We start from the raw sequence: 21530 nt of genomic DNA, 5'->3' as shown, positions 1-21530 counted from the left end.
TATTAATTATCAGTTACTAAATTGACATTGAATATGTTATTTTTTCTTTCTTCTAACCCATTATTAAAGGCAGAAATTGATTCATTCATTTTTGAGTGTTTAATTAGGATATCTGTTTAGGTATATCAGTGAAAGAAATGTCCCTTTCAAAGTTAGTTTAACATCTAATTTAATTCAGTTAATCATAAAATCCCTTGGATTGCAAGGAGATGAATCGATCAGTCCTAAAGGAAATCAACCCTGAATATTGGAAGGGCTGATGCTGAAGCTGAAGCTCTAATACATTGGCCACCTGATGCGAAGAGCCAACTCATTGGAAAAAACCCTGATGCTGGGAAGGACTGAAGGCAGGAGAAGAAGGGGACAACAGAGGGCTAGATGGTTGGATGACATCACTGACTCAACAGACATGAGTTTGAGCAAGCTCCAGGTTATGGTGAAGAACAGGGAAGCCTGGCGTGCTGCAGTCCATGGGGTCACAACGAGTTGGACATGATTGAGCAACTGAACAACAACAATGAATCATAAATTCAAATCTTAGCAAATAGATATTTTCTGTGATTTCTCAGCATGTCTTGCCTTTTAATGTGACTCATGGTTAATCTTTGAAGCAAGTAATATTCTTTGAAGGGAGATTATTAACTTCAAAAAAATCATTTGATTATATTTTTTAGTTTTTAAAAATTGAATATTCATTATATAAATATTTCAAACAAAAAAAGCAAGATCTGGCTGGCTATGCTATAGGTCAAGATTCAGATGCCTTCTTTTATATTTACGGTGGTTTTTCTTTTTATCTCACTCTTTCTATTACCTTAGCAGATAATGATTTATAATAATTAAACAACAGTAGAGTGTGGTAGAAAGAAAAAAGCTTTGAAACCAAATGAATTCAAATCCAGCTTTACCACAGAACAAGTTACTCAAATTGTTGTGGTCCTTGATACTTCATCTGTGAAATGGAGACACTGAGATGCACTTCAAAGAATTTTTGAGAGGAGTAGATGAGATAATATCTGTAAAGCATATAGTACAGTGTCTGACACAAGTTGGAAATCAACAAAAACTGGTATCTTCCTATCACTCCAGTTCTGTTTAAATTTATTTGCCTTCATAATCATGGTACATTCAAAACTATTGCAACGTGAGTGCCTTGACCTCAGATCAGACACATAAAGAGAGCAATACCATGTTTTATTTCCTCCATTAGGATTGAAAGAAGACAACTAACTAACTCAGAAAAGCACAGAGACAATGGAACAGTTTCTAAAACAATTTTTCTTAGAAATAAAACTTGTAAAATTGCAGTGCTTACTATGCATTATGGGAATATTTAAAATTATGTCTCTTCTAGATGTTTCAATTATGAAATAAAGGTATTTTGCACCTTATGTGTTCTGATGTCTAATTTCTAACAGCTTGTCTTTCAATAGCTTTTATTTTTATTGCATTTCTCAGGTAGCCTGCCTGTGTTTTAAAATGACGCTAATATTTGATACTCTTAACAGAACACGGTCCATAAATTGGATAACACTTATCTGGTTTCACATTATATTATAATTAAAAGAAGAATCCTGAAATTCATTTAAATTATAGTCAAATAAACAATGTAAAAACCACCTCCATTTCCTTGACTTAGGTAATAACCTTTCTTTGCTGAGGTATGTTTTTCAGCTTATTAGTCACCATCATTTAAAAAGTTATTTTTTGCCAGGTATATTATAATAGAGAAAATAACCAGAGAGTTTTTTTTCTAATGAGCTTCCTTAGTAATTTCCTTTAAACTAGGAAATATAATTTGTAAGTTGTGTTTTATTCCCTATCCACATGGCATCATTTGAAATGTCATCATAATTTCTGCATGAACAGTAGCTATTTACATGCCCCATAGCTGTTTACACTTTTTTCCTTTTTAATCATTGTCTTCTGGACCTCACAGGAGTAAATGAGTAAATAAGGAGTAAATAAGTGAATGTAGCACCAATAAAAGAAAACCAAACAGACTTTTAGGAAAATATGCGATGCTTCGTACAGTGGTTAAGGTAAGTAGTTAGAATTCTCTCCTTTTACCAGATGAAGGCACTGTAGCTCAGAGAAGTTTAACTTCTGCTTCAAGGTTACAAAGCTTGAAAAGGTACAGCCAGGATTTGAACAAAATTAGTCTGACCTTCAAATTCATGCTTATTTCAGTATTTAATCATGCAATGCACTTAATAATACTCAATATTAAGAATAACATAGAACTCCTTCAGAAATTGAAGTACATATTAAATCCTTTAATTAAGGATTGAAAATAATTATTCTTAGAAACGTTTAAGGTCAGAAAATAAAATTTAGATTTTTCCCTTTATCAACTGTTTACCCTGTATACTATAAGAAGTTATATCAACGAACAAAATGTATTTCTTTAGGCCACTTTTTGTTTCAAGTAGTATTTGAGGTACAAGGTAGGGACAAGCTAAGAAGTGAATGTATAATGTGATTTATTTAATTTTAGACATGTATAACAAAGACCTTTCTCCTGGAGAACTGCCTTTGCTTAATGTTAATACGTCTCGAAGAAACACCTCCTTATATCTTCTGCTATCCAACATCTAAAACTACCAATTTTTTTCCTTAACAAAAACTTTATTCTCTAAATGTATATTTTCTTGGTTGCTGAGCAGCAAAAATTCTTCATTTTAGTATAAACACAGTGACACATAGGCAGAAAAGTGCCCAGAAAAAAATACAGTAATAGACACTTCTATCAGCTATGGCCATCTGCGCTCAGTTTGACCCAAAGTTTTGGCAAGCTTATGTGGTCCCTCCCATCACAAAGCATCTTGTCCTATAAAGAAAATTTTTACTCCCACATCCTACATTTTCTAGCAAGTCAGGGGTCAAGTGTGTTCTAAATCTGCCAGGCCCTGGACTTGAAATCCTAAGGATTCATTACTTACTTGTAATTAACTACAACCTCAGTGGATAAATAACTTTGCCTGTTTTATTATGCAAGGTAATAAAATACTAAGCTGTAGATGCAACACAGACAGTTCTGTCCCATTTAGTCATACAAATAAATTAGTATTTTAATCTTTTCAGTGGAGAATTGAAGTTACGTCTTAAAAAAAGAGACTGAGTCAACTTTTTGTAGCAATTAAAGGGCTGGCATACAGCTAGTAGTGAGGAAAAACACTACAATAAAGCAATATAATTAATTCAAGTAAACTTTAGTAATTCAATTATGTTTCTAAGAAATGGTCACAACCTAAGATATAGGTTGCTAGATTTGGGCCAAGCCTTTTAACTAATTGTCTTAAATGAACCTTTAAAGAATACAAGTAAAGATCCCTCATGGATTGATTAAGCTAAAATCTTACTGAAACCCAAATGGTCAGGTTATCCCTGTGATGTGCTACAGAAATGCTAATGTGAAAGCCCCAGTAGGAATGTTCTTCATCTGATTATAAAATATTAATTCATACATGAAATAATGCCAAACAAGAGCACATTACCAATGGGGCTTCTCTTTGGATCCACCAATAGTTTGGTAGAATCATACTTTTACCATTTGTCATAAGTACATTCTAAAAGACATCAAAATAAGAGATATTGAAAATGTGTCACTGTATTAGTAAGAGTACCATTGAGAAAACCATCAGTTAAACATAGATCTCTTTTGAGCATCTGTGAGATAAATTCTTCTTAGGTCCTTGAGGTTTAGAAAATCTGTATTTCTTTTGTTAACTGCCTTTTATGTGTATGTGCTTGTTTAATTGAAGACACCATGGCTTACCTACCTGATCTTATATCTCTGTTTAATCTGGCCTTTAGCAAACTAAATATAATTTAGTGGCCTATCTAAGTCATACATTTTCTGTATGCTAATTTTATATAGTCCAGGATTATTTTTTTAGTTATACTTATTTTTGCTTCCCAGAGACTATTCCGTCATGCTTTTCTTTGTGTGTATATATATATATATATATGTTGTAACTTGCTTCAAACCCACTGTAGCATGAAGTGGATGTATCTATAAACATAAAGAGTAAATATTTTGACTAAAAGACAAAGTTACATACAACAGACCACTATGCCAAGCAGAAGGGAAGCATATCTACTATGGATGTTTGCTTATTTTGAACAATTTCAGAAAGTAATAAAGCATTTTTCTTTTCAGGGAAATGTTTTAATTATGAATTAGAAAATTTACACCAAAGAAGCTACCAGAATTTATATGTGTTAAAGAAAACAAAGTAGTTTTGAAGAAAAGATAGTTTTACCTTTATTTTATGGGACCAGTCAGTTTGACTTCAATAAAGAGAACTACATTAAGTAATGGACCAAAAAATGTCAAAATAGATTCTCAGGTAAATACACATGATTCCATGGTAGTCAATACTGACAGATTAACAATTGAGAGATGAACATTTCTCATCTAAATAAATGAGAAAGCTTTAAGATGAAACAGACACTGAATAATCTATTTTAATTTGATTGTTTCATAAGCAACTAAGCCTCTCAAAAAACTTTCCGGATTAGTAAATTAATTCCCTTAAGAGACTATAACTATTATTGAATTATGTCAACAATAATAAAATAATGAATGGATAAATAGCATCAACATAACTGCAGACTGAGCGGTGTGATTTAGTACCAAGCATGTGGACCAAAGTCAGGAAAACCTGAATGTTAGTTTAGGTTTGTAACCACATACAAGTCATGATATTCTCTGTGTCTCTTCCTATAAATGAAGCAAAAAGCACCTTATCTGCCTCCTCACAGACTTGTTAGGGAAAGCAAGGGGGAAAAAGGAAAAATAGTACTCTAAAGCACTTTAGAAATAGAAAGCTTTTTTTTTTTTTAATGTTAATACTTGTGTATATCTGTACTTTGGAAAGAAAGAGCAAGGAAATTAACAAATTTTAGTGAGCGCCTTTTTTTCCCCACTCATACAAGAAGCCTTGAAATAGGTAATCATATCCATTTTACAAATGAGGAAAATGAAATTCAGAAAGCAACCATGACAATGTTTGAATCAAGCTTCTTCCAAATAAAAAACCTGCACTCTTTCATCTAAACTTCAGTCTGAATGAAATGCTAAATAATATTTTCTTTGCTGTATTTTATTAGTCAAGTTGACTGATATCACTGATGTTAAATATTGAGCAAGGATGGTAAAACTGAAAAAAGAACGATAGCACTTAAACTTATCAATATCTAAAGTAGAATATTGCTATTCTGCTTCTTAGCAGAAAGAGCAACATGGTTCATAATAAATTAAGATTTGCTCTCTCAAGCAAAATTTGGTAAGTTCTAAGGATATGAGAAGCCATGGGAATACAGTGACATATATACATTGTTATATATATATATATATATTCTAAAATGTTCTACTTGACCAAAAATGTCTATAAAATAAGCATTAGTGATCTCACTGTACTTTAGGCAATACAGACTTCTAGAGGTTGAGTTACAGCTTTTTAACCACTCACATCATGCAGCCACAGTCATTTAATCCAGGAAAATCAGTCCTGGATAATTAGCTAGCTTCACTAATTTCAGAAGACGCTCCACGGCTTGGCTTGAGACATGAAAAATGACTCCTTTCCTTCAGCACGCTTCACTGACTGAGCTCCTGGCCCTTAGGCAGCCTATTTGCAGCATGTTCAACAGTAATTCCTTAGTTTATCAAAGATTTACTGAGTGTCTTCCCTGAGCCAAACATATTGAAGGTGCTGGGAATACAGCAATAATAAAGAGCAGAAAACCTTTCCCCTGGTGGAACATGTATTTTTGAAGGAAGACACACCACAAACAAAATAAAGAAGTAACATATGTATTCTGTTGGGTGATGATAGCGACTGAGAAGAAACAAGAAGAAGGAAAGAGAAAAAGGAAGGTGGAGGGAAGGAAAACTCTGCAACATGACTTTGAGAAAAGAGGTAAGAAAAGTGCTCAGCAAGCAGTTGAGGCTGAGAGCGCAGCCAGAACAAGGCATGAGACAGGAGCACCCGAGGCCTGGCCAGAGCCCACACTAGACTGCTGAGCAAGCTCAATGATGGAGATCCAGGGGAAGAGATGTCGGGAAGTCACTGATGAGAGGGTTTCATGGGGCCTTAGGGCTCACTCTAAAGATCTGGCTTCACAACAAGTGAAGTACAAAGCCTGGGGTTTTGAAAAAGTGAGTGAAATGCTCTCATCTATATTTTAAAGGATCACTTCTGCTAGACTAGATAAAAGAGATCAAAGACAGAAGCAGGGAGGTCAGTTGATCCGTTCATTCATTCATTCAGCAAAAATTTACTTTGTGCTTACTATGTTCCAAGTAACTTTCTGTGCTCTTGAGCTACATCAGTGAACATAGCATACCTCCATATACCTCCTCTTGTGGAAGACAGACAAAATATAACCAAAATTATGGATCAGCAAATCATATCATACACATGCACTTATATATGCACTTATCTGTATAGTGTATGTATGTTATTTAAAGCAATGAGATTGTTTGGACTCCTCACCTCAGGAGAAGAATTGATTAGAAAGAGAATTTCAAGAACTGATTCCAGGGCATTTCAGCACTGAGCATCTTGGGAGTTGAGAAAAAGCTAGTGAAGGAGGCTGATCAATTCTATGGGGGAGGAAGATGAAACACCACAGTAGGTAAATGAAGATCAGGCAGAATGGGAGAGGGTGGGGCTATAGGAATAAGTCAGAAAATAAAGGTTAATTCTCACTTAGAATGAGAGATACTGGCAAATATTTGAAGTGCGGGAGAAAACGATCCAACTAGCTATCTGGAGGAAAGGGCATTCTATGGAGAGGGAGGAGCCAGGAGCAATAGTTTTGAGGTAGGTGTGTGCCTAGCAAGTTCTGGGACCTAGCAAGAAGCCAGTATGAATAAAGTAAATACTCAAGGAAGAAGAAGAGTAGGAGAGAATGCTGGAGATCAGTAAGAAGATGTCTTCAGCAATCCAAGGGAAGGATGATGGTGTCTTGGACCAAGGGAGTTAAAGTGTAAGTGATGAGAAAAGATCAGTTTCCAGATATAGTTTTGAGAGAGAGCCAAGATTATCTGGCAGATTACACTTGAGAAAAGTGAGAAGTCAAAGAATAACTCCAGATTTTGACCTGAGCAGTTAGAAGATTGGGGTTACCATCAAAGGAGGAGGAGACGGTTAATGGTTGAGTTGGTTTTTATTGGGGAAGATACAGGAGCTCAGATTTGGAAATGTTAACTTCAAACATTTATTGAGAAACTATTCAAACATGTAAGTGTTTTTTATATGAATATGGAATTCAGGAGTGCTATACAAGATAAAGACAAAATTTTGGAGTCATCTATGTATATGTTATTTAAAATCATGAGTTGATCGAGATCTTCCAGGGGATAAGTATAGATTAAAAAGCACTAGTTTTTCAAGAATCGATTCCAGGGATATTCCAACATTTGAAATTTGAAGGCATGGAGAGAAGTTGTTGAAGAAGGCTGAAAAGGTCCAAGAAACGGAATAAAACTCCCCAGAGTGTGATGACTTAGAATTACATATACAATGGGCACTGGGAATTGCCCAATGATGTAAAAATGTGGCTATTATTGAGACATTGGTAACAGCAATTTCACTAGAGTTACAGAAGCTAAGCCTGATGAGGGTGGATTTATGAGACAAAGAGAAGAAAGAAGACAGGTATAGGCAACTCTTTCCAAAATTTTGCTGAAAAGGGAAGAAAGTGAATGAGGCAGTAACCGGAAGAATGGAAATATTTTTTCACTGAAAGCTGAAGAAAATAAAATGAAGAACAGACACTACATGTCCATTTATTCAAGTGTAACCTAGATAAAGATTAAGAAGTACCTATATAATCCTACTGGGCTTCCCACGTGGTGCAGTGGTAAAGAATCAGCCTGTCAATGCAGGAAACATGGGTTTGATCCCTGGGTGGGGAAGGTACCCTGGAGAAGGAAATGGCAACCCACTCCAGTATTCTTGCCTGGGAAATGCCATGAACAGATGAGCCCGGTGGGCTACATTCCATGGGGTTGAAAAGAGTCGGAACTGAGTTAGCGACTAAACAACAACAACAACAACAAAGTTATTGGGTCTTTAAATTTCACTTTACCCTTTATTTTTTCAGTCACTAGTATGAAGGAACATAAAAATATGAAAACAACTTTTGACACAGTAAAATCTGAATGCCTATGAGAGTACAGAAAGTATCAACCATCGTTATGCCATTCTGTACTGGGATTAAACATACATACTCAAGTCAGACTGCTGGGTTCAAATCCACTTCCACCATAAACAAGCTCCATAAACTTGACTTGACTTTCATTAGCCTCAGTATCCTCATTTGTTAAATGGTCAGATGTCACAGATTATTGTTAAGGCAGGACATTGCCCAGTGCTCACCAGTGTCTGACATAATGTAAGCACTTTATATATATTAGAATCTATATATGATAAAATGTTAGCCAAAAATGTCAATAACCTGAAACAAATAATCCATAACAATGCCATTGGCTCCCAAATGCCTGCTGTCAGAGTTTATAAATGTTGCTCAACATTTTCTGAATACCTTAAAACTTGGTTTTAACTCCCAATTGTTTCCTAAATATTGATATATGTCTGGATTCTGTGTCCCTATAGTCAATTTCTGGGTACCACTTAATAAAAGAAAGAAAGTGAGTCAATCAGTTGTGTCCGACTCTTTGTGACCCCATGGACTATACAGTTCATGGAATTCTCCAGGCCAGAATACTGGAGTGGGTAGCCTTTCCCTCCTCCAGGGGATCTTCCCAACCCAGGGATCGAACCCAGTTATCCCGCATTGCAGCTGAGCCACAAGGGAAGTCCACATATAAAGTATCTTCCAATTAGATTGTGTCATTTTCGTGACCTTATTGTCTTATTCTGTCTCAAGATTTTAATACCAGGGAAAATCCATCAACCTTTGTATGATGGTTGCATACAATTTTGTACAGTGGTTGCAGAGATGTTAGTACATGGCATTATGTATATTTTAATATGTTACATGTATACATTTTATAAACAATATTTGCTTAATAGAATTTTTTTCATTTTCATTTCTCTGCATTATTCATACTCTCTCCTCACTTATTATAGTATTAAAATCAGCCATATGTTGTCAAAGACTACTTAAAGCCTGAAAGCAATAGAATATATTTACCATATTCCATATCTAGGACACTTTAAGAAACTCTTTACTTTGACCATATCATTTGCCAGTTACTATTCCCCAATTTTCACTCCCCAAGCTCCTAATTCTGAATACTACTTAATGTCATGGTTATCATAAACAGCCGAACCTTAGATTTATTAATTCTTAGAAGAGAAGACACACTTCAGAGCCTGTGGAATCCTTTATAGTCACTAACTCAACAATCCCTCACAGCTAATGAGGTTCTTCGGCAGTTTTTCACTGTAATGATGACAAAGTGCAAGATGCAGACAATGCAATGAAAAATTGATTCCACAAAATATGAAGTACATAAACATCTTTTCAAAACTATTCTTAGGGTAGTTGCTTCAAAGTATAGTGAAATTAAAAAAAAAGGATTAAAAATAATTTGGGTTTTAATAAAGGCAAAAAAAGAAATAATAACTTTGTCAGAAGATAAATTATATCTATGGAAATCTGTAACCAAAAGAGAGGACACTGAGTATCCTGAAGCCATATATGAAATTATGCAGCATGAGCTTAATCATTCATCAGTATTCCTTATCTGTATACATGACTTGAAAATTTATAGAGCCCTTTAAGTCACAGTGTTTTGTTTAACAAATTCAAAAACATACCAACAGGGAAAAAACAAAATCAGAAAACAATCATAGATTATTAAAAAATAAACACCGTAGAAGTCAAAAGCTGAGAAAGTAAGAAAATGTTTTCCTCCTTTTCATATAATCTTCACAAGTCATCCACACAATTTCATCATTATTTCTTAAAAGAGAGTAAGATTTAATCATCTGAAAATCCAAAAATGGATCCTCTACCTTCATAATGTATAGCGACTGGTTCCAATCTGCAGAATACTGTGGGTGAGGAAAGTCACCGAATATGCCCTCCCTTTGTCTCCAAGGCCCCTCTCATGTTCTCAGCCTCTTCCCTGTTCCAGAAACGCCTCCACATGTCCTCAAACTGGTGTCCTCGTTCCTATCAGTAAGTGACCCATAGGAATGAACAGCATCTGCTGAAGGTCTTGATTGAGGCAGCAGAAGTCATACTTCTCTTGGTTCAGACAATACATAATACCACTTTTCAAAAAGACTTTTTAACACCAAAAAAAAGGGTATAAAAACAAGGTTATCAAAAGCTTACATATTCAGTTGTATCCATCAGATTAAATGTCCTTCTCTTGACTAAGGCCACAGACTGCCCTAGCTTTATAGGAGAGTAACTATGAACTCAGATAAGGGACTACAAGTCTGGATGTGGTTTTCTTTCTATCTATCTGAATTTAAACAAATCACTTAACTTTTCTGAGACTGCTTCCACAACTACAAAGAGGGAGTGATAATGACATGTTGTGAGGCCCAAATGATAAAATTGCTGAAGAAACACTTAGTACTCAGCTCAATCACTGAACATAGTAATACTCAATACAGTTTATAATAATTATTACCATTATTATTAAATATTCAACTCCTTGCTTATATTTTGCCTGTGAGGAATGACACACAAGATATACAGGCATTGAATGTAAGGCTCACTCACCTTTATCTTGAACAGTCTGGAAGAAAAGTATTTCTAAGCTTGATATTCAGGATTAATTACAAATGTTTCCACCATTTCTCTTGGAAATCTTGATGGTTTCAATGTGAAAATAAATTGGTTTATTATCAACTGCTAAAATTCATTTCTAATCTTTAAAAAACCATAATTTGTTCAGTTAATATTCTAAGCACACTTTTAATAGACTATTTCTAGTTGTCTTACTATCTTTACTGAATTGCAAAAATGTCAGTACTTAGACCAATGGTTCTCTCACCACAGAAGATGGTGCCCTAGGCATACCAGAGACCCATTAAAGACACCTGGGAAATCAAAACTGTATTCATAATAACACAAAGCAGTGTTTGCCTGTTCACTGCGTTGACATTTACACTAGAGGTGCAAAACTGATGGCTGGTAAAACTGCTGGCACCTTAGCACAAAGCCAAGCAGTAGCTCCAAGGTATTCCAGGTGTAACTGTATTATTCACTTACTAGTCACAGTGAAAATAAAACGCCAGTTTCACTTAAAAACTAAAGACTTTTCCTTGAGGAAACAGTAAATTATTCATTGTATTAAATCTCAACCCTTAAATCCCAATGTCTTTTCAATATTTGGGGTGACAAACAATGAAACATGAACAAAGAGCCATTAATCTGTACCTATGTACAGTGGTCTCAAAGAAAAGCGTGTGTGTGATGGATTGAGTTGCAAGCTGAACTAGTGCTTTATTTTTGGAATACAATTTTTCCTTGAAAAAAACAACTGATAGAGAAACCATGCTTTTTTTAAAAAATGGCAGATATTTTTTGTTTGTTTGAAAATGAACAAAGGGAGCCTGATACTTCAGGAAACAACAATATATGTTATTAATGATAAAATTTGAGCTTTCAAGTGAAAAAGCAAATTTGGAAAACTCTGAACCATTACCATGAGGTTGTGAGTCAATATATGTAAAGGCTCTTTCGACAATATCCTTATCAGTTATACCAATATTTTCCAAATGACCAGTACCTGATGTTTCTAAGTCATACATAGGTAAAATTTCCATTCATAAACCAAGGTAGATCAATGTTTTCATGCAACAAAGTATGAAAAATTCAATGGTAGGGTTTCAGATTCCTTATTGCAAGTAAGTCTTAAGAAACAGCCACTTGTGAAATTCTGATATAGTATCAAAAGAAAATCAACAGTTATCTGAAAAGGATATCAAAATATCTCTCTCTTATTCAGCTTTGTCTAAGAGAAGATAGATTATTTTCATATATTTTAACCAGAACAACATATTACAATAGACAAAATAAGATTTGAGAATCCAGCTCTCTTCTCTTAATCTAAATATTAAAAGGATTTATGAAAACATAAAATAATGTGTCTTTTTTGTTAGTTCTTATGGTTGACAAAATTAAGTTCTTTTATTAACAAATATATATTATATGGTTACAGTAATTTTAAAAGAAATTAATAAATATTTTAAAATGTTCTCAATTTTAATGTTCATAACATGAATATCAATAGCTAAGACACACCCAAGCCAAAGCTCTTTGGGGTCCTGAGGCCAAGCAATTTGAGAACTGCAACCTGGAAGTATATATAGGATTTCCTTTGATTTAAATGCTAAGTTCCATATGGGACCACCCACCTAAATTCTTCTTTCCTCTTTGAGCTTTCTGACAATTCTCAGTTCATTTGTAGAACAGAGATAACTGGTATGTCTTTATGTCCCTAGTTCAATTAATGATAAGATCAAACTTACTAATAGCCCCCTCCATTCCCCCTGCTTCTCTCTGTTGATTATTCCTGAGACACAAGAACACATGTACCAGCCTTAGCTCTTCTATCATCTCATATAGCAAACATGTACTGAGTACCTTCTATATATCAGGTAATATACCAGACTCTAGGAGAGATTATTATTATCAAAGAAATATTATACTAGGAGATCATAAAGACCAATGAGACAAAGCCTCTGACCTTCAAAAGTCCAACCCAGTCCCTAAGTTGCATGTTCCCATAAAACACATGTTAAAAAAGAAATGCCTGTGGATGTGCTACATCTCTATTTTTTGTTGTTGAAGGTAGAAAAGAGGTACAAAATGTATATGAGCTATTCTAACAAAATCAAGACTCTTCTGAGAATACAAAGATGCAAAATGAAAGGACAATAAACCTTGTGTCTGCAACACAAAGCCATCCTTCAAAGACACTGTTATATATACCAAAGTTTTAGCTATGATAGGTAGGGGAGGTGAAGGTGTACAACTGGACAGTCTCCAAAAGGAGCAGTACTGGAGCCAAATCCCCAAGGCCCTTCCCCCTCCACACAAGTGTCAGAGCTTGAAAAAGAATGCAGATTAAATCATTTCTCTTTTACCACTGACCCTCTGTCCATGGAATGTGATCAGCCATGACTCTAGCCAGAAACCTGAGTAAGCAACCCAGACTCCTATCAATGTACAGGAATAAATTGTTAAATGCACTGGAGCAAAGTTTGCACTTGGAAATGAACAATTGAAAAATCACCTCTGACAACCCTAGGTAACTTATAGCTTCTTTTTGCAGAATCATGGTAAATTAATTGTTTGAGCAGAAGGAAAAAAGAACTTTATTGTATACAATTGAAAGATACAACCAATAATAATATGAAATTCTAGCTCCCAACTACTGCTTTCAATATTCTTTGGAGAAACACATTTGCTTTTAATTTTAGGAGTGGTTGGAGCTTGGGAACTCAAACTTGGTTTACAATTTCAGCACTTTAGTTCACAGGAGATACCCTGACAAACAATTTTTTCTCATTAAAAAATCATCATGGTGAATTCTCTCCAGATCTTTAAAGAGGTTATAGCAAATATGAATAAGTTTTCATATTGGTGTTACTTGAGGTTAAAAAATAACAGACATATTATCACCTATTATTAACAAAATGATCTATAATTATTACTCTTACTCCTCATGTCTAATGAAGAGACAGCATTATTTAATAAGTTTAAGCCAAGTCAATTTTTGCATATCTAATGGGTAAATAGTAAGACTAAATAAATCTTCTAATGATAACAATGGACATTTATTCTTATTGCCAAGCAAAGGTAAACACTTTAACCAAACAACAACCAATAACATAATCTATTTTATAGTTTAAAATTTTTTTCTAAAGCCTAGAATGACTTAATTGCCTGTCTTTAATAAGTATTTCCATTTTTAAACTAATTAAATCTCTTCATCTAAGAAATAATTCCAGAGAAGGAAAATAGAGCCAGGAAGTGGGTTTAGCAGAGGAATAACCCCAAATCAAAATAAAATTACATGTAAATCATAGCCTGAGTTAAACCAAATAACTCAGTATGTAAGACCTATCTCAGATCATTAAAAACCTAATTAGGTAAAAGAGGACATATGGGTAGAAGTTTCTTCAGGGCTGTGTGTACAGATAAAAGTGAATTTCACTTAGAATGATATCTCTAAGAATTATGTCTCCATGAAGAATTACATCCCTAATTATATATCTAATATCCTCTAGGCCATGAATATACTGCTTCATCAATAGAAGAGCCATAACTACCTATTTTGAAAAAAAGAAAGATCACATGGGATTCGAAAAGATAATAATAATAAATGAACATTTTAAATGAAGAAACCCCTCACAGCTATAAAAAAGAAAAGAAAGCAAGAAAACAAACACATGAGCCTCAAATTCACTAGCATGTTGTGTCTGGGTTCCTGCCAAGTATCACAAACCACATTTGATAATTTGTGTTTTTGGCTAAGTGACACCAGAATATCTCTGAAGGGATATATTGAAGGGGAGAGAGAACTGAGGAACCAGCCAATGAGCCATCCGGGGTATAGCTGTATCGTTTCTAGTTGATGGTCAAAACAACATTGGAAGCAGTTCAATTAAAAAAGCAAATCAATGATACACTGAGGTAGTAATAGTCAAAAATATACCCCGGGAAAGGCCAAGCTTGAAATTCTTTGGCTTATGCTATGAAACATTAGTGTCTAACCTATCAGCAGACAGAACAACTTGTACTTATACCATGGCATTGAACCATATGGTATTGTCTCCAGAAACAGCTTCTAATCTCTGATCATTCACAGCACATTACATGCTTTAGTTCAAGGGAGAAGCGAAAGGATTATGTTAAGTCAGAAGATAGTGCCTTAAATGTGAAGGCAGATGAAATCAGGAATCTCCCCAAACTTGGCTCAGCACATTAAAATTAGTCACTGTCTATAAAGAAACTGCCAAGACTGCTGAGGATGTGAAAGTTAATACTGTCCTGATGTAAACTGTCAGCCCGTTGCCACTCCCCCCTAGAAAGCCACGCTATAATGCTGACTTCTACCAAAGTTCTTCATTGAGGAATAGAGATTTCTCAAGTCTGGAATTCCTCGTCCTCTGGTAGACTTCCTTAACTGTGAGGTATTTAGTTTAATAAGGTAGTTTAACTTGAATAAATGGATTCTTTCCTGAACTTCTGAAATCGCTAAAGAATTCTCCTCAGCTTTACACATAAGATAGCATGAGATGAAATACAAGGTAAAAAGGGTTCATACTTTGGTTCTGATCAGGTTGAAAGCTAAACTGTATGTATTTTTTGTTAGTCTGTAAGATAGAACATTTTTATATGGTCCTATCAGTAAAACGAACAATTTAACAATAAAGGTAAATCATTATAGAAAGCAAACAGAAAGAGAATGATCTTTCCCCCACCCCCTCAAAACATCAACAAATAATTCTTAAGGAATGATAAAATCATTACCTCTGCTCTCTGTGTTCTGGGAAAGGCAGTTGACTTTTCTATGGCATAGACATCCACCAGGTAAAGACATGCTCCTTGCTCCCGGTCCAGTATGGCTGCAGTCTGAATGATGCCACTCCGTCGTCCAATAGTAAAGAGCCGTCCAACAGTTTTTTCCTCGCAACGGACTGAGACAATATAATACTCCACTGGCGCTTCGGATCCTCTAGGGCTAGCCGCTTCTATTGATATCACATTGGTGCCAATGGGTTCTCCCTCCTTCAAAATGGTTATATATTTGGGTTGTGTAAAAACAGGTCCATCAAGGCCCTGAAGAATGACGGTCAATTCAGTGGTTGATTTCCTCCTTTCAGGGCCAAGGTCTGTTGCTGAAACTATGAGATTATAGATCAGCTGAGAAGGCACCAGCGCTGAAGCCACTCTCAGATCTCCACTATAGCGATCTACAATGAAGGTGTCTGTGTCACCATTGATGATCTCATACTCCACCTCTCCATTCGCCCCTTCATCTGGGTCAGCAGCCATGATTGTGGTCAGAACAGAACCAATCACAGCCGAAGGGTCTGCCGCCAGGGCATTTTGTGATATAAACACTGGAACATTGTCATTGAGGTCTGTAACCAAAATAGTCACGTTTTTCAAAGCATACCGTCTAGTTTCTATAGGCACAGCTTGATCATTGGCTTTAACGGTTAACTCAAAGAGATTAGCAAATTCCCGATCTATCTCAGCATTAGTATAAATAGTGCCTTTGACTTCATCTATGCCAAAGTGGTTGCCCCGTGGCATCTGCTGGATGATTGCATAGGACAGTTGCCCATTAATGTCTGCATCAGGGTCATGTGCAGTCACAGAAATGACAGATGTTCCAATGGGGATGTTCTCAACAATAGACTTGAAAATATCCCCAGGAGGGAAGGTAGGAGGATTGTCATTGAAGTCTCTCACGTGTATAACCACCGACATTGTAGATGAACGAGGAGGCCTTCCTTGGTCTTTTGCTGTTATATTTAATTTGTACAAAGACTGTGTTTCAAAGTCCAATTTTTTGGCAAGAAAAATACTCCCAGTGTTTGGGCTAATGCTGAAAGTTCCATGGTTGTTAGTCCCAGTGATACTGTAATGTAAGTCAGCATTGTCACCTGAATCTGAATCAGTTGCAGTAACAGAGGACACGAGTTCACCGATTCTCATGTTTTCCAAAACATCAACGAATAGTGTTGATTTAGGGAAAGAAGGGGTATTGTCATTTTCATCTAAAATATCAATATTTAAGGTACAGGTCGAATTGAGGGAGACTGCTCCTGAATCCACTGCTTGAATTACAAGGGAATAGGCAGGTGTGGCTTCATAGTCTAATCTGCCAATCAGTGTCACCTGACCAGAGGTGCTGTCTATAGCAAACTGTCTTTCTTCATTTCCTTTTATTACAGAATAGTGAATAAGTCCATTATTACCTTCATCAACATCTGAGGCAGATACTCTTAAAACCTGTGTCAGGTTGGCTGCCGACTCTGATATTGTTGCTTGGTAAAAGTCTTTTAAAAATTTGGGAGCATTATCATTTATATCCTTCATGTAAACATGTACCGTGGCCTGATCCTTAAGAGGCTGAGGGAGCCCCTGATCTGTTGCGATGACTATAAAGCTAAACACTGCAGTCCCCCTCCGCCTCATAAGAGACTCCCTGTCAAACTGATGGGTATTTGTAATTTCCCCACTAATTGCATGCAACTCAAAATCTGGCTGCACCATTTCAAAAGAATACCTTACTTCTCCATTTGGCCCAAAGTCTTTATCTATAGCACTTACTTTGCCCACAAACGACCCAGGTCTCTGTTCTTCTTCAAAGTAAAATGTGTAATTGGTACTGTTAAAAAGAGGTCTGTTATCATTTACATCTTCTAAAATTACAGTAACATTCACAGTAGCACTAAGGGGTTCCACCGCTCTGTCAGAAGCAACAACCAGCAAAACATATCTGTCTTGAAGTTCACGGTCCAGTTCACTTTTTATATACAGTTGACCATCTGGGAATATGCCGAAAGCATCCCCAGTATTGCCTTCAGCAATGCTGTACGCAATTTCACCATTTGCTCCTGAATCCTTATCAAAAGCTTGCACTTTAAAGAATCGAGAATTCACAGGTTCTGACTCAGAAAGGGTGACCTCATAAGAAAGCTGGTCAAACACTGGTGGGTTGTCATTTACATCATGGACATAAACTGTTAAGATGAAACTAGAGGAGAGCTGGGGAACACCCATATCAGATGCTAAGATCTCTATCTGGTAGGAACCAGCATGAACATCCAGGGGTCCTAGCAGACTAATATTACCATTCTTTTCATTGATAGTAAAGAGATTCTTGGGGTTTTGCTTCAGGCTATAGACTACCATGCCATTGACACCTTCATCTGGGTCCACAGCTTTGGCTTGGAAAATGCTGTGACCTGCCTGCCAATTTTCCACCACATTCACACTCTCTACTGCCTGAAGGAAATGGGGAGAGTTGTCATTCAAATCCTTAACTGTTATGTTAACCATAGAGTCTCCAGTCACTGTGCCCCCACTGGCTACTACTTTCAGCTGATAAAAGGATTGCTCTTCTCTGTCAATCACACTTGCTGTGGTAAGCTGCCCAGTAACCTGGTTGATAGCAAACATACCTTTCTGATCCCCAGTAGTAATGAGATAACTGATGTTGGAATTGAGATCCATGGTGGATGCGGACACACTACCCACATGATATCCCAGGGCCACATTCTCAAAGACCACGAAGCTGTAGGCAGCCTGGCTGAATACAGGCGGGTTGTCTTGAGTGTCCAACACAGTGATGGTTACTATTGCCTGGTTGGGAGACTGCAAATTGCCACCATCAGTAGCCACTATTTGCAACTGGTAAGCAGTTTTTTCTTCTCTGTCTAGGGCCATTCTTGTAGAAATAACCCCACTCTGAGCATTGACCTGAAACCGAGACCTGTCCCCAGCTGATATACTGTATTTGATGGTTCCATTGAGACCCAAGTCTGGGTCAGTGGCAGACACCGTGGTGATGTAGCTACCTCCAGGCTCATTCTCCTGAATATGAGCAAAGTATTGGACTGGGTAGAACACAGGGCTGTTGTCATTAATATCCAGGAGGCTCACATTTATGCGAACCATTGATGACTGGGGAGGTGACCCCAGATCTGTGGCCAGAACCAACAGGGAGTAGAAAGCTTGTTCCTCCCTGTCCAAGGAAGAGATAGTACTCAACCTCCCAGACACAGGATCCAGGCGAAAGGACCTCTGGTCGGTCTCAGCTTCCTGTAGGGAGAATCGCACTGTCCCATTGTCACCCAGGTCCCCATCGGTTGCCCCGAGCACCAGTAGTTCAGTCCCGGTAGGCGCATTCTCAACCACAGACACATTATATCCTTCTGGCTGGCTAAACACTGGCTTCTCATCATTCACATCCAAGAGAGTCACAACAAGCTGGGCATAGGAAACCTTGGGGTGAACCCCCTGGTCCCGAGCACTGATATTGAGTACAATCTGGGAAGCAAGTTCACGGTCCAAGCCCCCAGCAAGCCCAGTGGTCACTAGACCACTGTGTTCACTGATGTGGAACCAACCCAGTCCATTACCAGAGACAATGCTGTAACGCAGGTTAGCATTGAGACCAGAATCGCCGTCAGTGGCGGACACTCCACTCACATAGCTTCCCGGGGGCGCCTCCTCGCTCAGGTTCACTCTGTACACTTGCTGTGCAAACACAGGAGGGTGGTCATTGATGTCATTGACGAAAATCACCAAACTCGCCACGGAAGAGCGCGCCTGAACCGCTGCGCCAGGGGGCGCCCCGTAGTTATCCGAGACAGAAACCGTCAGGTTGTAAGAAGGGATGCGCTCCCGGTCTAGGGCGCTGGCAACTTTGATGAGACTCAGGTTCGGCACTTTGCTGCTCTGCACCTCAAAGTGGCGCTGCTCGTTGCCCCCAAGGATCTGCACGGAGATGTTCCCGTTGGCCGCTGGGGAGTCTGCGTCCGTCACGGTGAGCAGAGCCACCACCGTGCCCACTTGAGCATTCTCATCTACCGAGGCGTAGCGCGAGGTGGCAGGGAAGTAGCGGAATTTTACCACGGGGTCGTTGTCGTTGACGTCCAGAAGCTGAATCAGCGCCTCGGCACGCCCCGTGAGGGAAGGCACGCCTCGGTCCATAGCCTGCACCGTAAGCGAGTACTGGCGCCGGGCCTCGAAGTCCAAGGGCTCCCGCACCGTGATGAGCCCCGTTTCGGGGTCCATTTGGAAGGGGGTCCCCTCGTCCTGAAGCCGATAGCGGATATCCGCGTTGGTGCCCTCGTCCGCGTCCGCCGCCGCCACCTGGAGGACGCTGGAGCCCACCGCGGCGTCCTCAGGCACCCCCGCCTGGTAGTGGGAACTGCCAAAAACCGGGGGGTTGTCATTAATGTCCTGCACAGTCACGTTTACCTGAAGGTAGCCCCGCCGCTTGGGCTCGCCCTTGTCCTCCACTTCCACCAACAGCTGGTACTGCGGTGTGACCTCGCGGTCCAGCCCGCCCTTGGACACCAGGTGCAGGAATGCGCCCTCGCCGCTCGGGTTCAGGGTGATATCCAGGCGGAAGCGACCCGCCTCGTTGCCCTGGATGATGCGATAGGACCGGTGGTCAACGCCATTGGAGCCGATGTCCGAGTCGGTGGCGGTATCCAAGATGACTTGCCGCCCGCTGCTACTGTCCTCCTTGAAAGTGACCACAATCGAGGGTTCTGGGAAGACCGGGGCGTTGTCATTGAGGTCCCGCACCAACACCCGCACTTCGGTGGGGTAGGTGGGTGAGCTGGAAAGAACCACCAAGTTGATCACGTCGCTGGGCAGGCTCTCGCGGTCGATGGTCGCAGTGGTGTACAGGGCCCCGGTGCTACTGTTTATAGCAAACAGGGCGTGGCTTTCGCTGAGCCTGTAGGTGAAGCCTGGGCGCGTCTGGATGGTGCCCACCAGCGTGCCGGGAGGCTGCTCCTCCAGGACTTGAAACACCTGGCGCTGCTCCGCCCCGCTGACCCGGGCGGGCCCCGAGAGCAGTGACAGCAGCCAAAAGACACGAAGGAGCTGAAATGATGTTAAAGTGGGCAGCGGGAGCCACGGGAGGCCAGGAGCCCTGTCTGCTGCCAAGTCCATGGTCTTGGCTCCTTGGAACGGAGTGATAAAGAGAAGGAAGAGGTGAGGCCAAAAAAAAAAAAAAAAAGAGTGATAATGACAGGGATCAAGTAGCACCAGCAGACATGCAGCCGACGGCTCTGAGAGCTCTGCTATTTCAAAGAACTTCCAGTCCAGAAGAAGCAATTCGCACGAGCAAAAGCCTCCAGGTAGCCATTTGGACGCTTAGTGAGGAGGAGATGCCTTGAGGAAAAGCGGCAGGGCATTCCTCGGGCACTTACTCCTGCTTGTGGACGAGTTCCCAGAGAAGTTTCTCCAATCTCCTATATTTCCCCCTTCACTTTATTTTCGAATCCAAAGTCTGAGCGTTTTCGCCAGGGGTGGATAGGAGTTGGGAGAAGTTGCCTGTATTTAAGGTATAGGAGGAATTACCGCAAACTATTATCTTCAGAAATTTTAAAACTTACCCAAGGCGAAGAAACTGAGGAAGGAAGGACAAACTTCCGCAGCGGTGTGCAGAGAGGGGACGATGGGGAACCGAGGGCTATCGAATTCCTTTTCCAAAAGCTGGAGACAAGGAGTTTCCTCGAGTTCCCCTCTCCTCAAGAACAAGGCTGCAAAGCCCTTCAGCAGGGCTGCAGAAGTGGCGCGGAGGCCCAGGCGGCGGCGTCTAAGCTCGGGCAGCCAGCAAACTGCATTCCAAACGCTCGCCGGGCGCTCTGGAGCGCTCAGCTCCGTCCCTTCTCCTCCAGGAGGAGCTGCCGCCGCCCCTGCTGCCTCTTCCAGCCCTTAGGCGGGCACAGGCAAAATCCAGCGCTCCTCAGCATTTTTTTTTTTTTTTTACCTCTGCCGGGATGCCTGCCGACCCATTATTTGTACATCCAAATCAAGCG

The 21530-nt window shown here is 39.1% G+C and overlaps 1 protein-coding gene across 1 annotated transcript in view; it reads right to left on the bottom strand.

Annotated features, from left to right (window-relative positions):
- The window catches only part of FAT4 (FAT atypical cadherin 4), a 188902-nt gene extending 168048 nt beyond the window's left edge, over positions 1–20854 (bottom strand). The window contains exon 1 of the mRNA XM_018061516.1: positions 15484–20854. Coding sequence (XP_017917005.1) covers positions 15484–20658 — 5175 coding nt within the window. The 5' untranslated portion in view covers positions 20659–20854. The remainder of the gene's footprint in view (positions 1–15483) is intronic.

Source organism: Capra hircus, chromosome 17 (assembly GCF_001704415.2).
Source record: "Capra hircus breed San Clemente chromosome 17, ASM170441v1, whole genome shotgun sequence".
NCBI classification, from domain to species: Eukaryota; Metazoa; Chordata; class Mammalia; order Artiodactyla; family Bovidae; genus Capra; species Capra hircus.
The sequence above is the reverse complement of the archived record's forward strand: the minus strand, read 5'-3'. Positions and strand labels throughout refer to the sequence as shown.